We start from the raw sequence: 16455 nt of genomic DNA, 5'->3' as shown, positions 1-16455 counted from the left end.
CAGCTTACCTCCTAACATTAACCACTTAAGCTCTGGAAGGTTTTACCCCCCCCCCCCCCAATAACCAGGCCAAATGGAGCTTTCTTTTGGTCGTATTTGAAAACCTCTGCGGTTTTTAGATTTTGTGCTATAAACAAAAAGCGACAATTTTGAAAAAAAAAAACTTTCTGCTATAAAACATTCCCAATAAAAAATAAAAAAAAATTTATTTTTTATCAGTTTAGGCCAATTTGTATTCTGCTACATATCTTTGGTTAAAAAAATCCCAAAACAGCTATTTCAATTGGTTTGCTCAAAAGTTATTGCGTTTACAAACTACGGAATAGATTTTTGGACCTTTTTTTTTATTTTTTTTTTAATTTATTTATTTATTTTTTATTAGTAGTAATGGCAGCTGTCAGCATTTTGTAGCAGGAGCGGGACTGTGACAGGCACAGAGAGATCGGGGTTTCAGCTTAGCTAAAACTTGTGATCTCTCTCTGCCTGCCTGACAGAAGACTCGCCTGCTTTGCAGGTGGGTCGCCTTCTGTCAGTTTATCTGGCAATTGCCGCCGCTCCTCCCACGGCCCGCCTCCCGCTGTGTCTAAACACAGCGAGAGCGCGGCTCAGGTCCTGCGCACGCTGCTGAGACCTCGTGCACAAAATCACGTAGTACTACGTGGTTTTGCACAGCCGAGCCGCCCTGCCACAGTAATACTACGGTGGGTGGTCGGCAAGAGGTTAAGAAGCAATGGAATATTGACTGTATGATTAGTGTACGTTTGTACGGATGACATTTAGTTGATGCTTACGATGAGTTTACTGTCATTAAAGATAACTGCTGAATGCATTGTTAGGGAGTATAGTCATTTTAATGGGATTCTTTTATATTACAGAATACTATGGATACACAGGAAGAAATTGCTGTGGCTGTCAACACTCAACAGAGCAATACCAACAATTCTGATGTTAAATTGGAAGAAGCAGCCATGGCAGGTTTAGATCCTGGTGAAGGTTCATTGTCTGGATGTGGTAATGGTGCTGAGACACCTATAAATAATAATAAGGAAGGAATACAGACCTCTTCCTCAGCAGCTGGAATCCCTGGGATTGAAGATAAGCCTGATTCCTGTCAGTCTTGTGAAGTACAGTCAGAAGAACAAATGGAACTGGGTGAATCCTTGCATTTTGAAAACCATACAGTAGCTATGCATAATGGAAATCCCGGGGAATCTCAGCATATATCCGTCTCATTTGCACAAACTTCTGCTAAAATACTGTCTGTATGTGATGACGAAGTTGTGGAAAGTTCTTCAGCAGACTCTTCTTCAGACAGGTAAGGTGTTCTTTTCAAATAGTCATCTCGGTGCAGTTATTCACTTTAAAGTGATGCTAAAAGAATCATAAGAAAAATAAGTCATACTTTCCTGCTCTGTGCAAAAGCTTTGCACTGAGTAGTTAGACCCTCCATTTCTCGTGTCCCCTGCCAGCACTCTGGGCTTCTGCACACTGTTGAGTGCACCCAATATCAAGCATCTTGATATTGGGCACTCGTGCATGCTTGCTTGCTAGCCCTGTTCTGTGTGTCCATTAACAGCCCCATCCCTGCTCCCTCCCTACTGGCTGTGATTGACAGCAGTGGAAGCCAATGGCTCTCTCTGCTGTCTGGGTCAGTAAAAGAGGGAGAGAGTCGGGAGAGTAGCTGCTTTTGTGCACATCGCTGGAACAAGATCAGGCTCCAGGTAAGCATTGGCAGGGCTGGGAGGTGCTGCATACAGAAGTTGTTTTTTTTTTTTTTTTTTTTTTTTTTTTTTTACCTTCTTGCATACAAGATGGTATAAAAAAAAAAAAAAAAAAAAAAACCTTTCAGCCTTTAGAACCACTTTAGGAGTTGTAGCCTTCTGTGTGCAGCAGCCTCCCCAGCAACCCCTAATACTTACCAGAGCCCCATCTCTGTCCAGCAATGTCCACGTGTTCCTCAGATGTCTGGGACTCTCCCTCCTGATTTGGGTGAGACACAGCAGCGGTGAAATTGGCTCCCACAGCTGTCAAAGTCAGTTAGTCAGTGTGAATGGACACACGGAGCTGCAGCTCGGCTCAGGTGCCCCCCTAGCAAGCTGCATGATGTGGGGGCACTCGACAGGAGGGAGGGGCCTAGAGCAGCAAAGAGGGACCTGAGAGGAAGAGGATCCTGGCTGCTCTATGTAAAACCACTGCACAGGGCAGGTAAGTAGAACATGTTTATTTTTATTTTGTTTAAAACCCAAAACTTTACAATCAATTTAAGGCCCCTTTCACACAGGGGAGTCAGTTGGCGGACTCCGTTTAACTAAGCGGGGGATCGATCCGCCGATTCCCCGCTGAGCAGGTGGATAGCAGCTGTGTCTCCGCACTGTATGTGGAGACAGAGCTGTCAGGTCCCCGATGTTCTCTATGGGGGAATTGGATGGGAACGGACCGTCTGTCTGTTCTCATCCGATCCTCCAGACGGATGGAAAATTGGGACTTCCATCTGTCCAGATTTGATGGATCGGATGTCAGCAGACATGTCTCCGCTGACATCCGATGCCCCATAGAGATGCATGGGGCATCTGTTCAGATCCGCCAAAAAAACTGACAGGCGGATCTGAACGGTCCGCTAGTGTGAAAGGGGCCTAAGGGCGTTGGAGAAGGGGCACACTTTGGCGGGGGGGATTTACTAAAACTAGAGCACTCAGACTGTGGTGCAGCTGTGCATAGTAGCCAAAGAACTTCTAACTTCAGCTTGTTCAATTCAACTTTCATAAGAAGACCTAGAAGCTGAGTGAGGGTTTTTTTTTTTTTTGCCTTTTTCTGGATCACCTGTGGGTAAAGATTTTTGTTATGGAGGTTCTTATCTTTTGGTTTAACTGATACCCAAGACAAAAAATGTAGTCTCTTGCTGCCTAATATTCTTTAGATGAGGTGGCTGCATAAGTGTGTGGTTTTTTTTTTTGGACTTTGTTGTCACCTGGTGATCTCGTCAGTAACACACCTCCTGTTTGACCATTCTTCCAGAAACGCATTTGCGAGGTTAGACACTGATGTTGAAAAGAGAGCCTGGCTCAGTCTGCGCTCTAATTCATCCCAAAGGTGTTCTATTGGGTTGAGGTCAGAACTCTGTGCAGGCCAATCAAGTTCCTTCAACCCCCCAAACTCGCTCATCCATATCTTTATAGACCTTGCTTTCTGCACTGGTCCAGTTATTTGGTGGCGGGGAGATCGGTGTAGGGTTCTTTTCCAAGGGTTGGGCTTGGCCCCTTTGTTCCAGTGAAGAGAACTCTTCTACAGCCAAAGCTCGTTTTGGGTGTACTTCTCCTGTGGATCACAGGAGTACAGTTAGCTTTGCACTTATGTGACTCGTTTTCAGCAGAGAGCAGGTTGACATCAAAGAGTTGGTCCAGATGTGGGAGTCATCACAACCATATAGTTGGGATCCACCCACATGCCTGGGCCAGAACCTGTTTGCACACACACACACACACACACACACACACACATACACACACATACACACACATACACACACATACACACACACACACACACAGCCCAGCGCTCCAGTGAGCAAGGAGGTGGCAGAGCAGGGAGCTGTGACAACCGAGCGATCAGTGGTGTTCGATCGCTCCGTTCTCAGTGTTGGAGGCGCCTGGAACAGATGCAGCATGGGTCCACCTAGGTAAGTATGAATTTAAATACCAAGACATTCTGGACAACTTTCCAACTTTGTAGGAAAGGTTTAGGGATGGCCCCTTCCTGGTTCAACATGACTGCGCACCCGTGCACAAAGCATATGTATTGCACTGAATATTCTGGTTAATTGTTTATTTGGAGTTGGCCAGCCCTCTTTTAATGAGTACTGTTTTAACTTTTAATGTAAGCCAAGCAAATACAATCTTGCACGGCTCATACAGGATTTCACATATTGGTAAAGAAAAGATTTATGATTTCATGGTATCAAGATGATTCCTTTTTAACATTCTCTGATGTTCCAAGAACAGCGATAGCAAGAATCTGTTTGCTAAGGACAAGGTACATATTTTCATGCGCTTTCAAGCCTAAAGTGCCCAAGGTCATCATATCTCTGTGCTAGAGTACAGGAGCACAAATGTTAACATTGATGATGAGTAAAACCATATGAATGCTTGGCTTGAAGCTTTGTTAGAAAATGTTCTCCTTGGGTTGCTTGTTAATGTACATACAGAATAATTCTTTATAGCACAGCATCAAAATTAGGGTTGTGTTATTGACCTCCACATGCTGTAATAACGCCGGTGTGGCATCCAGTACACACAATCATTTTTATATCTTTGTGAGCCAGAGATTTCTTTTGGTTGTATTTAACCACATTTGTGTGTGTATATGTGTTTGTGTGTTTTTTTCATTGGAAAAGATTAGAAAATACAGTTTTCCTTGCTTTCTGTTAAAAAAAAAACATAGCAAACGAAAATTCCAGGACAGTACAAATACTCCAGGAATTATACCATTTTAAAATGTATACTCTTCTCCAAGGTGATCTGTTTTTCACAAATTTAAAAAATGAAGAAACCTGCCTGTATTGAGGTTTAAAACATGGCATCTGTTTACATTCTGTGATGGATCACAATGGTGATCCTGTGGTACAGAGCTTATATTTTTGGTTCTGTATCTGTTGCCTGTGAATAGATGTGTCCAATCACAGCGTGATCACAGGGCTGTAGGTGTGCACAGGAGTTTAGATCCCCAAAGACATACAGGTATGCCCTTCTAAGACAATAGGGGAGAGGAACCGGCGTACAATGCACAGTGGGCAGTCCTCTAGACCACTAAGAGTCTCCGTGTTCAATTTAACCACTTAAGCCCCCGAAGATTTTACCCCCTTCCTGACCAGGGGGTATTTTGCGATTCAGCACTACGTGACTTTAACGGAGAATTGCGCGGTCGTGCGACGCTGTACCTAGAATTTGACGTCCTTTTTTTCCCACAAACAGAGCTTTCTTTTGGTGGTATTTGATCACTTTTTTTTTTTTTTTTTATCATGCGCTATAAACAAAAAAAGAGCGTCAATTTTGCAAAAATAACAATATTTTTCAAATTTTTTTATATGAAATTCCCAAAAAAAACAATGTAAAAATCAAAATTTTTTAACATTTTCGGCCAACTTGTTTTATGCTACATATGTTTGGTAAAAAAAAATCGCAAAAAGCGTATTTTGATTGGTTTCGCAAAAGTTATCGCGTTTACTAACAAAGGGAAAGATTTTTGTCTTTTTTTTTTTTTTTTTTTTTTTGGTACTGCGACATTGCGTCGGACAGATCGGACCCTTGACACTTTTGGGGTTACCAGTGACATTACTGCAGTAATCAGTGGTGTACATATGCACTGTTACTGCAAATTGACACTGGTACTGAAGGGGTTAACTTTATTTGAGAGGGGCTGTGTGTGTCCCTAGGGGCATGATTCTAACTGTGATTGGCTGTGGTTTGGGCTGTAGGAACAATGATCAACGGTCCTACATAGTAGAACCGTGTGATCGTTGTTTCTACACAGGGGGGAATGACAGGCGGCTTGTTTACACTAGCCGCCTGACTTTCTCCCTCTGCAGCGGCGATCGCAGAGTGACCGGCGGACATCGGGTCCGCTGGTCACACGTGCCGGGGGGGGGGTCCGTGACCACGCGGGAGTGCGCCCTCGCTCCCTAGACCCTCTCAGGCTAGCGACGTAGATCTACGTCGCTTTGCCTGTGAGGGGCTGACTGCCAACGTAAATCGTCGTTAGGCAGTCGGCAAGTGGTTAACCACTTGAAGACCAGGCATTTTCTTGCACTTTTTGTTTACGTGTGAAATTTGTTCTGCTGGATACTTTAAACTCCTCAAACATATATTTGATTTAGAGCAGGGACTCTAGAGAACAAATTGTGTGTTTTTGCAATTTTTTTGTGTCACAGGGTATTTTGCACAGCGGTTTTTAAAACACAATTTTTTTGGGGGGAAAAAATACACTTTTTTTTTTTTTTTTTTTTTTTTTAAGTAAGGCTGAGGATTCTTCCACTGGAACCACAGTAGACTTATTCAGCCTGGAAACTGGGTGATCCACCTTTGGTGGCACGGTCCACCTTATAGAAATTGCATCTGCAAAAGGATAACGGCGTTTAAAGCGCTTTGGCACCAATAGCATGTGCTTGATTCGCCACCATTGTTTATTGACAATATCGTCAAAAAGCTCCGGGCAAGGAAACCCCTTGCCTGATTTTCGGGAGCAAAAAGACACCTGCGAACCCGATGCTGTAGATTCATCTGCTAATTTTAAAGTTTCCCTGAAACTAAACTAAAAGCACTGAAACTATATAAAGTTCTTCTTCCAATGTGCGTTCCTGCGTGGCGGTGGACGAACACCGGTCGTCTTCAATATCGGAATCCGAAGACACCGTCCCTCAGCGTCGGGTGCGTCTGCAGCGGCCACATCTGCCTCAGAATCTGAGGAAACTACCGAGGGAGGTGAAGGCGGAGGACGTTTGCAGCTAGCAACATTTTAACATACAAAATCTATCTTGACACCAGGCTTTCCAAGACTGCTGTAAGCGCAGACAGGGGCTGCGACCCAGAAGGTTCCACAGCCGCACCTAGGGGGTCTGTAGGTGAAATAGTACCCTGGGACTCCATTTTTACACTGAGATGAAAATAATGCAGTGTCACTTTAAAAGTCGCTAAATGGCGATCCCACCGCTAACTTACGGTATACCTAGACCCAATCCAACACAATCTAATAGAGTGGGTGAAGAAAACCTACAGGAGATCCCAGAAAACATTACCAAACCGCTCAGGAGACTGCCAGCACGTTCTGTGAAACAGAAAGTAAAACATTCTGACACAGGAAATAGAAAGCACAGCCTAGGTCATTACTAGATTTTTGTCATGCCGCTTACCTGTCCAGCGATCGTGGACTACAAAAAAGTGGCCGCCCCATGCATTCCTATGGGTAACTAACAAAAATGGCTGCCAATGCATTTCAATGGGAGAATAGAAAGCATGGATCTACAGCAAAAGTTTGGATCACCCAGTTTCCCGGCTGAATAAGTCTACTGTGGTTCCAGTGGAAGAATCCTCGGCCTTCGCGGACCCTGTGGATAGACGAGTGGAGTCTTATGTCCCGCCATCTACACATGCTAGCAGGTTCCATTTTGAAACCAATATTAGTGAATGTCATGGTGTCACAGACGGTTACTGAATGGGTGAAGTTACTAAAAGGTAAATTGTAGGGCTGAACAACTAATCGACAAAATCGATAATAATCGATAATTACAATCGTTGTCAACGATTGTCATTATCGATTAGTTGCTCCGTCGATTAGTTGTGCCCTTTCCCCGACTGTCAGCGAGCTCTGTCTGCTCTGTGAAGCCGTCGGCTGCATTCTCTCTCTCTCTCTCTCTCTCACTCTCACTCTCACTCTCACTCTCACTCTCACTCTCACTCTCACTCTCACTCTCACTCTCACTCTCACTCTCACTCTCACTCTCACTCTCACTCTCTCTCACAGCTCTGCACTTCCGTGACCTCCCTCCTCCCCCCCCCCCCCCTCCTCCTTTCCTCTCTGCCTTTACTCTCCGCCTTCTTTGTGACATCAGTGAGGGAGTGAGTCAGATCGAGGTAAGGGAGAAAAGAGAAGACAGAAGCAGCAACAGAACGTTCGTGTCCTGTCAATGCAATGCAGCCCACCAGAAAATATAATAAAAGCTTCTCCAGATAAGAGTTAATATTCCTTCTAAAGTGCAATATTATAATAGAAAAATAAGTGATTAAAAACGTCCATATAGCACATAAAGGGGGTCTTTCTATGCTGCCTATTTCATATCTATGGCTGACATGGATGTTTTTATTCACTTATTTTTCTATTATAATATTGCACCTTATAAGGAATATTAACTTTTATCTAGATAAGCATTTATTATATTATTTACAGTATATAGCAGCTTAATTAAAAAAAACAAAAAAAAGTTTTGGTATAAGGCTCGGGTCACACTTGTGCGATGCGGGAACGCTGTGAATTCGCAGCCTGTTCCCGCATCGCATCCGCACATCTGGCAGTTCACACTGCCATATGCGATACGCTGGGGGTGTCAATGAAATGTTAACGACACCCCCAGTTTGATCGCATATCGCAGTGCAATCTTGACAGTTCGCACAGAATCGGATCGCACAAATGTGAACCACTGTGCGATCCGATTCTGAGGCGGCTCAAAAAAAGGCTCATGTGCGAGTTTGCTGCGGATGCGTTGCGAATTCAGCCATACAAAGTGTATGGCTGAACTCGCATCCGCACAGGAGATCGCATGTAATTTAGGAGCAGTGCGCTCCGAATTACATGCGATCTCGCAAACCGCACAAATGTGAACCGGCCGGTTCACACTACTGCGGGTGCGCTGATCGCATGTATTTCGGAGCACACTGCTCCTAAATTACATGCTATCTCCTGTGCGGATGCGAGTTCAGCCATACACCTTGTATGGCTGAAATTCGCACTGCACCCGCATAAAAGATGCACATGACCCTTTTTTTCAGCCGCATCAGGATTGGATCGCACAATGGTTCACACTTGTGCGATCCGATTCTGTGCGAACTGTCAGATCGCACTGCGATATGCGATCAAACTGGGGGTGTCGTTAACATTTCATTGACACCCCCTGCGTATTGCATATGGCTGTGTGAACTGCCTCTTGTGCGGATGCGATGCGGGAACAGGCTGCGAATTCACAGCGTTCCCGCATCGCACAAGTGTGAACCGGCACTTACACTCTGTTTGTTCATTATTATTTTAAATGAAAAAAAAGGCATATTGAGTTTTTTTATGATTTTATCCGATTAATCGAAAAAATAATCGGCAACTAATCGATTATTAAAATAATCGTTAGTTGCAGCCCTAGTAAATTGGAAGCTCAGCAGCTCCCCCAATCGGTGCCGGAACTAATGGACCAAATGGCTAAAGCTCTGGTGTTGGTGTGATGCATCCCTGGATGCGGCTCCCCTTGTGGCCAGAGTGTCCACAAGGGGGATTGCGATTAGACTCATGGTGTGGTTAAAAAGCTGGTCTGCGGACCAGGCTTCCAAAAAGGCTTTGACGGATATTCCCTTTATGGGGTAGAGGTTGTTTGCATCCTCTCTGGATGAGTTGATCCAAAAGCCTTACGGGCGGGAGAGTACTCTTCTTCCTCAGTCCTCTAAGGGCAAGGCGCCACGTCCTAGACGGAGGGCCTTCCTTCACTGCTTAGAAGCGTCTTTTTCGTACCTTCGGGTCGCAAGAAAAAAAGAAAGCTGTTTAGGTCTTAGAGTTCCAAGAAGCTATGGTCCGGTAAATCAAAGACTGGCCAGTCTGGATCTGCAGACAAATCCTTGTCTGCATGAAGGGGCACCCTCACCTGCTTCTGGGGTGGGGGGACGTCTTCACTTCTTTCCAGGACCTTGGACTTCTTTGATTCAGGACAAATGGGTTCACAAACTGATCCAATCAGGGTACAAAGATCGAATTCCGGTCTCGTCCGTCGGACAGATTCTTCCTGTCCAATCTGCGCCTATCTCCATACTGGTTAAGGAATCTACGGGAGGCGGTACAAGATCTGCTGTCGCAAGGGCTGGTTGTGCCAGTTCCCTCTCAGGAACGCTTTCAAGGGTTTTATTCAATCCGGTTTACTGTGCCCAGAAAAGAAGGCAAAGTGCGTCCATCTCTGGACTTCAAGGCTCAGAACCGTTTCGTGCGGGTACAGAGGTTTCGCATGGAATCCATTTGAACGGTAGTGTCACTACACCAGGGTGACTTTTTGGCCTCCATAGATATCAAGGACTGATATCTACGCTGGACACCAGCTGTTTCTTCACTTTGCTGTAGCAGAACAGCATTATAAATTCGTGGTGCTACCCTTTGGTAAACACTCTGGGAGCGGAGGCGAGACCAAAGTACTGGCCCCGGCCTTGGCCTTCTTGCGCCAACGGGGGATTGCAGTACTGGGGTATCTGAATGATCTATTGAGAGCAGATTCTAATTTAGCCCTGATGAGAGACTTGACGATCACTGTCAGCTCCTTGCAGGAGTTCGGATGGAACATCAAAAACGCCCCATTTTTCCCCATTGAGATCTGATTCAGTGTTCCTTTAATCTTTTTGAGCAGTGTATTAATGCTGATTTTTTTGTAACGGTTTTTTACTAAATATTAAATTTTTGTGCGCTGTAAGCATTTGTAACTTTAAAATGGTACTGTAGCGAAGTGGCCCTTTTTGTATATAAATGTGTATGGTATGATTGGGGAGGACCATTCTTAAGATCCCTATGTTATTTTTATCAGTTTAACAATGTAAAGTATTTGCTAATTCATCAAAAGTAATAAAAATAATGCCTCATTATTTATGCAGATTATAGATATTGTGTTTGCCGTAGGAAATTTTTAATGTTTCTGACAGGTGTGGAAATATTAATTCTGCCAGCTTAATCAAATCTAGTACTTAGAAGGATATTTTAATGAGCAAAGGAAGTTGAACATTTTATTGGCATCAGCATAAATATTTGGCCATGTGGAGTAATTGGCTCTTGAGATTTTTTTTTTTTCTTTTTGCTCAGTGCTTTCATTTTCCCTTATTCCCTCTGAATGAATACTACTGGCCATGAACTGTGAAATGAAGTGAGCCATGTTAATGTGCAAAGTGGAAGGGTTTACTCAGCTGAGCTTGTTGCTTTTGTACAAAACTAAATATTTACAGTATCTCACAAAAGTGAGTACACCCCTCACATTTTTGTAAATACGTTATATCTTTTCATGTGACAACACTGAAGAAATGACACTTTGCTACAATGTAAAGTAGTGAGTGTACAGCTTGTATAACAGTGTCAATTTGCTGTCCCCTCAAAATAACTCAACACACATCCATTAATGTCTAAACCGCTGGCAACAAAAGTGAGTACTCCCCTAATGAAAATGTCCAAATTGGGCTCAATTAACCATTCCCCCAGTGTCATGTGACCTGTTAGTGTTACAAGGTCTCAGGTGTGAATGGGGAGCAGGTGTGTTTAAATTTGGTGTCATCGCTCTCACCTTCTTATACTAGTCACTGGAAGTTAAACATGGCACCTCATGGCAAAGAACTCTGAGGATCTGAAAAAAAGAATTGTTGCTCTACATAAAGATGGCCTAGGCTATAAGAAAATTGCCAAGACCCTGAAACTGAGCTGCAGCACAGTGGCCAAGACCATACAGCGGTTTAACAGGACAGGTTCCACTCAGAACAGGCCTCTCCATGGTCGACCAAAGAAGTTGAGTGCACGTGCTCAGCCTCATATCCAGAGGTTGTCTTTGAGAAATAGACGTATGAGTGCTGCCAGCATTGCTGCAGAGGTTGAAGGGGTGGGGGGTCAGCCTGTCAGTGCTCAGACCATACGCCCCACACTGCATCAAATTGGTCTGCATGGTTGTCGTCCCAGAAGGAAGCCTCTTCTAAAGATGATGCACTGAAGAAAGCCTGCAAACAGCTGAAGACAAGCAGACTAAGGACATGGCTTACTGGAACCATGTCCTGTGGTCTAATGAGACCAAGATAAACTTATTTAGTTTAGATGGTGACAAATATGTTTTGCGGCAACCAGGTAAGGAGTACAAAGACAAGTGTGTCTTGCCTACAGTCAAGCATGGTGGTGGGGGTGTCATGTCCTGGGGCTGCATGAGTGCTACTGGAACTGGGGTGCTACAGTTCATTGAGGGAACCATGAATCCCAGCATGTACTGTGACACACTGAAGCAGAGCATGATCCCCCCCCCTCTCTTGAAATGTGTGGCCCAGTTTTCCAACAGAACGACCCAAAACACACTTCCAAGACGACCAATGCCTTGCTAAAGAAGCTGAGGGTAAAGGTGATGGACTGGCCAAGCATGTCTCCAGACCTAAACCCTATTGAGCATCTGTGGGGCATCCTCAAACGGAAGGTGGAGGAGCGCAAGGTCTCTAACGTCACCAGCTCCGTGATGTTGTCATGGAGTGGAAACGGACTGCAGTGGCATCCTGTGAAGCTCTGGTGAACTCCATGCCCAAGAGGGTTAAGGCAGTGCTGGAAAATAATGGTCACAAAAAATATTGTCACTTTGGGCCCAATTTCAACATTTGCCCAATTTCAAATTTTTCCCTTAGGGGTGTACTCACTTTTGTTGCCAGCGGCTAAGCCATTAATGGCTGTGTGTTTTGGTATTTTGAGGGGACAGCAAATTTACACTGTTATACAAGCTGTACACTCACTACTTTATATTGTAGCAAAGTGTTTTCTTCAGTGTTGTCACTTAAAAAGATATAATAAAATATTTACAAAAATGTGAGGGGTGTACTCAATTTTGTGAGATACTGTGTGTGTGTGTACACACACACACACACACACACACACACACACACACACACACACACACACACTGCCTTGAAAAGTATTCATACCCCTTTAAAATTTTCCACATTTTGTCATATTACAAACAAAAATGTAAATGTATTTTATGTGATAGACCAACACAAAGTGCCACATAATTGTGACGTGAAAGGAAAATGATAAATGGTTTTCAAAATGTTTTACAAATATCTGAAAAGTGTGGCTGCATTTGTATTCAGCCCCCCTGAGTCAATACCAGCTGCAAGTCAAGTCTTTTTGGGTATGTCTCTACCAGCTTTACACATCTAGAATTACATTTTTGCCCATTCTTTGCAAAATAGCTCAAGCTCTGTCTGATTGGATGGAGAGCTTCTGTGAACAGATATTTTCATGTTTTTCCACAGATTCTCAAATGGATTTGGGTCTGGACTTTGGGCCATTCTAACACATGGATATACTTTTTATCTAAACCATTCCATTTGTAGCTCTGGCTGTATGTTTAGGGTCGTTGTCCCGCTGGAAGGTGAACCTCCGCCCCAGTCTCGAGTTTTTTGCAGACTAACAGCTTTTCATCTAAGATTGCTCTGTATTTGGCTCCATCCATCTTCTCATCAACTCTGGCCAGCTTCCCTGTCCCTGCTGAAGAAAGGCATCCCCGCAACATGCTGCCACTGCCTTCTTTCACGATCTGGATGGTGTGTTAGTTTTCTGCCGAACATAGCGTTTTTTGCTTTTAGGCCAAAATGTTCAATTTTGGTCTCATCTGACCAGAGCTTCTTCTTCCACTTGTTTTCTGTGTCCCCCACATGGCTTCTCTCAAACTGCAAATTGGGACAGATTTGTGGAGTGCATGACTAATAGTTGTCCTGTGGACACATTCTCTTCCCTGAGCTGTGGATCTCTTCAGCTCCTCCAGAGTTACCATAGGCATCTTGGCTGCTTCTCTGAATAATGCTTTCCTGGCCTGTCAGTTTAGGTGGACGGCCATGTCTTGGTAGGTTTGCACTTGTGCCATACTCTTCATTTTCAGATGATGGATTGATCAGTGCTATGTGAGATGTTCAAAGCTTGGGATATTTTTTTTATAACCTAATCCTGCTTTAAACTTCTCCACAACCTATCCCTGCACAACCTATCCCTGACCTATCTGGTGTGTTCCTTATCCTTCATGATGCTGTTTGTTCAGTAAGGTTCTCTAACAAACCTCTCAGAGCTTCACAGAACAGCTTTATTTACACTGACCTTAAATTACACACTCTCTTCACTAATTAGGTGTCTTCTGAAGGCAATTGGTTCCACTAGGTTTTAGTTAGGGGTATCAGAGTAAAGGGAGCTGAATACAAATGCAGCCAGACTTTTCAGATATTTTGCAAAAACAAAAAATTGAAAGCCATTTATCATTTCCTTCCACTTGACATAATGTGTGTGTGTGTGTGAGCGATATTGTGGTGGAGTTACTTTGTAGTAGTCAAAAAATACATTAGAAATTGAAACTGGTGTTTGCATAGGCTACCTAGTCGTCTGCTTTTGACCTTGTTCACATTAGTGTGATTGCAGACCCAACTTGAGTCCCACAGAATCGCATTACAATTGAAATCACATTGATTTCAATGGTACCAATTGACATCAATGCAATGCAACTGCGATGTGACTATGGGCAAGGTACCTGTGCTACTTTAGTGCAATGCAGCGTGATTTTGTAGCCCTTGAACTTTATTTTTAGTGCTTCATTAAAGTACATGCTGTTTTTTTATTTTTGCCTGCAATTTGTGCCTGCAATATGTGTTCGCTGTTAACACCTAGGCGACAACAGTACGCAAACATGCGACCTCTTATCGCCAAGTGCCTGCATATTTGCTTACCAATTTGCAGACACAGCTGTGCCAGTATTGCACGCCCTGCGTGTTCCCGGCAGAGTTACCTGTGCTCCCTCTCTCCCGAGCCCCCGATCGCTTCTAGCTTTCCGATCATGTAATCGCAGTGACAGCCAATCGTCGCAGCCACATGATAATAAACCCTGCCTATCGGCATCTGAAACCTCTTAAAGGGCCAGGAGAAGCCGGCGCAAGGGAGTTAAGGAGCTGGTACCCTGACAACCAGTGACTTATCTGTGCTGTCATCCAGGGAATCCTTGTCTGATGGCAGATTGTAAACAAATGAGCTATGGATTTTTGGGAGGATCTAAAATCGAAATTGGAAAGAAGGGGGGGGGGGAAGGCTTGAGGGTGCACAGAGCACATTCACGGCCTATAGTCCCACATGAATGGAGCCTTTAGAAATGTTTTTTCTTGATCACAATTGCCAGCAGAGGAGGTAGGTTTCCTCCCCTGCTTTCAATAGTTGCCTTCTGGGAGCTGCTACACTAGGCCATTTATCTGCCAGAGTCTGCGTGGAAAGCCCTGCATAAGCAACTTCCAGAGGTCAACTTTTTACAGTAATTCTAAATTATCTAGCCTAGTTATTTTTAGGTAGTTTTTAGAAAAGTCTCTAAATGTGATCGCTGTTGCCAATCACAGCTAGCAACAAAATTGTACACCGTGAATGGCATGAAATGAAACCATTCATTGTTTACAATTGTAATATGATCTTCTGTGATTAGTCACAACAATCACACGGTACCGGCTAGGGCTGCACGATATTGGGGAAAAAAGTATTTTGCGATATTTTGTTTTTAACAATATATATCGCAATATTTCTCCCAGACAGTCTCCGGAGGAGGGATCAGTTAGCAGAGCTCAGCTTTCTGCCAGGGGATCCACCACACTCGTAGAACTTCTCCCGCCCGAGCCTTGTGTCTGAGCTAGAGTGTAGAGGAAGCGGGCTGTCGGTAGCAGCCTTTGTCCCGCGGTGCTCCTCCGCCATGCTCCGGACGTCTCTCCCCCCTCTCCTGCTGCAAACACTGTAGCCTCTCCGCCGCCATGCAATCGGCCCCGTACTCCAGCCCTCCCAGCTCTCCCTCTTAGTCAACAGCCGACCATTACTCCGCCCTGCTCCGCCCATTGTCTCTCCATTGAAAAACATTACAGCCCGATGCAGCCAGGAGAGACAATGGGCGGAGTAATGGTCGGCTGGATACTAGAGGCAGAGCTGGGAGGGAAGTGTGGGACGGATGCAATCACTGTGAGTCCTCCTCCTCCCCCGAGTCCAGACTTCTCCCCTCCCTGCCTAATGCCTGAATATCGTGGATTCGGCGATATGTATATCGCCCGTGCCTGCAGAACGATAGTCAATATCACATCGACTATCGTTCAGCCCTAGTACCGGCAGTGGGCCTGTACACTAAGTCATCTGCGATGTCCATTGAACACAGCGGGGGGCAGATTGCATCCGAGCATGGCTTGGCGCGCTTTCTGGGGAGGATGACCTATGACGTCCTCCCGGAACAATAGGGTTCCCATCAGGCTGTGATTTTACAATGGCCTGGGTGGGAAGCAGTTAAAAAAAACTGTTGCACTTGTGAGCAGGGGTTGGGATCGAGCCACGCTGGGTGTCTGTGGACACCCACAGCCCGGCTCAGGAGCAAGCCCACATGTCTGCCCCTATAGCAAGTGGCTTGCTATGGTAACAAACACAGAAGAGGAGGAACCAAGGTCGCTGCCGGGGAAATCCAGAAGAGGTTCAGGTCCGCTCTGTGCAATACCCTTGCGCAGAGCAGGTGAGTATAACATGTTATCTTTAATTTTAAAATACGTCTTGCTTGAGGTCATTGATGGAAGATACTGCATATAGCCGCATAAAGAAGCAGTTAACCAACCTGATCACAAAGGAAACAGATCAATAGTGACATCTTCTTTCTCTCAAGATGCAAAAAGAGGAACCTCATACCTCAAGGTCTCCAGATTAAAAAATGTCTTGAAATGCCTACAAGCTAATAGCCAGTACATACTGATTTTTGTGTGGAAACTTTTTTTTTTTTTTTCTCTTTAATTCCTAAATCTCTTAAGAGACTTGCGCTACTTACCAAATGAACCCTTACCAGCCTGAGTTGAACTTGGCTGCCTTTGTTATGCTCCATTTACTTTGTACATCTACTGTAAAAAAGAAGAAAAAAAAAGCATATTGTAGAAATATTTAGACCTCCTCTAAAACCTG

General features: G+C 44.4%; 1 protein-coding gene across 1 annotated transcript in view; it reads left to right on the top strand.

Moving 5' to 3' along the window:
• NAF1 (nuclear assembly factor 1 ribonucleoprotein) overlaps positions 1-16455 on the top strand; it is a 180182-nt gene that overhangs the window by 12378 nt on the left and 151349 nt on the right. The window contains 1 exon segment of the mRNA XM_082243791.1: positions 876-1315. Coding sequence (XP_082099917.1) covers positions 882-1315 — 434 coding nt within the window. The 5' untranslated portion in view covers positions 876-881.

Source organism: Pelophylax lessonae (genome assembly GCF_965119305.1).
Source record: "Pelophylax lessonae genome assembly, chromosome: 1".
In the NCBI taxonomy this organism is placed as follows: domain Eukaryota; kingdom Metazoa; phylum Chordata; class Amphibia; order Anura; family Ranidae; genus Pelophylax; species Pelophylax lessonae.
Note: the sequence above shows the minus strand (reverse complement) of the source record. Positions and strands in the feature narration are given on the sequence as shown.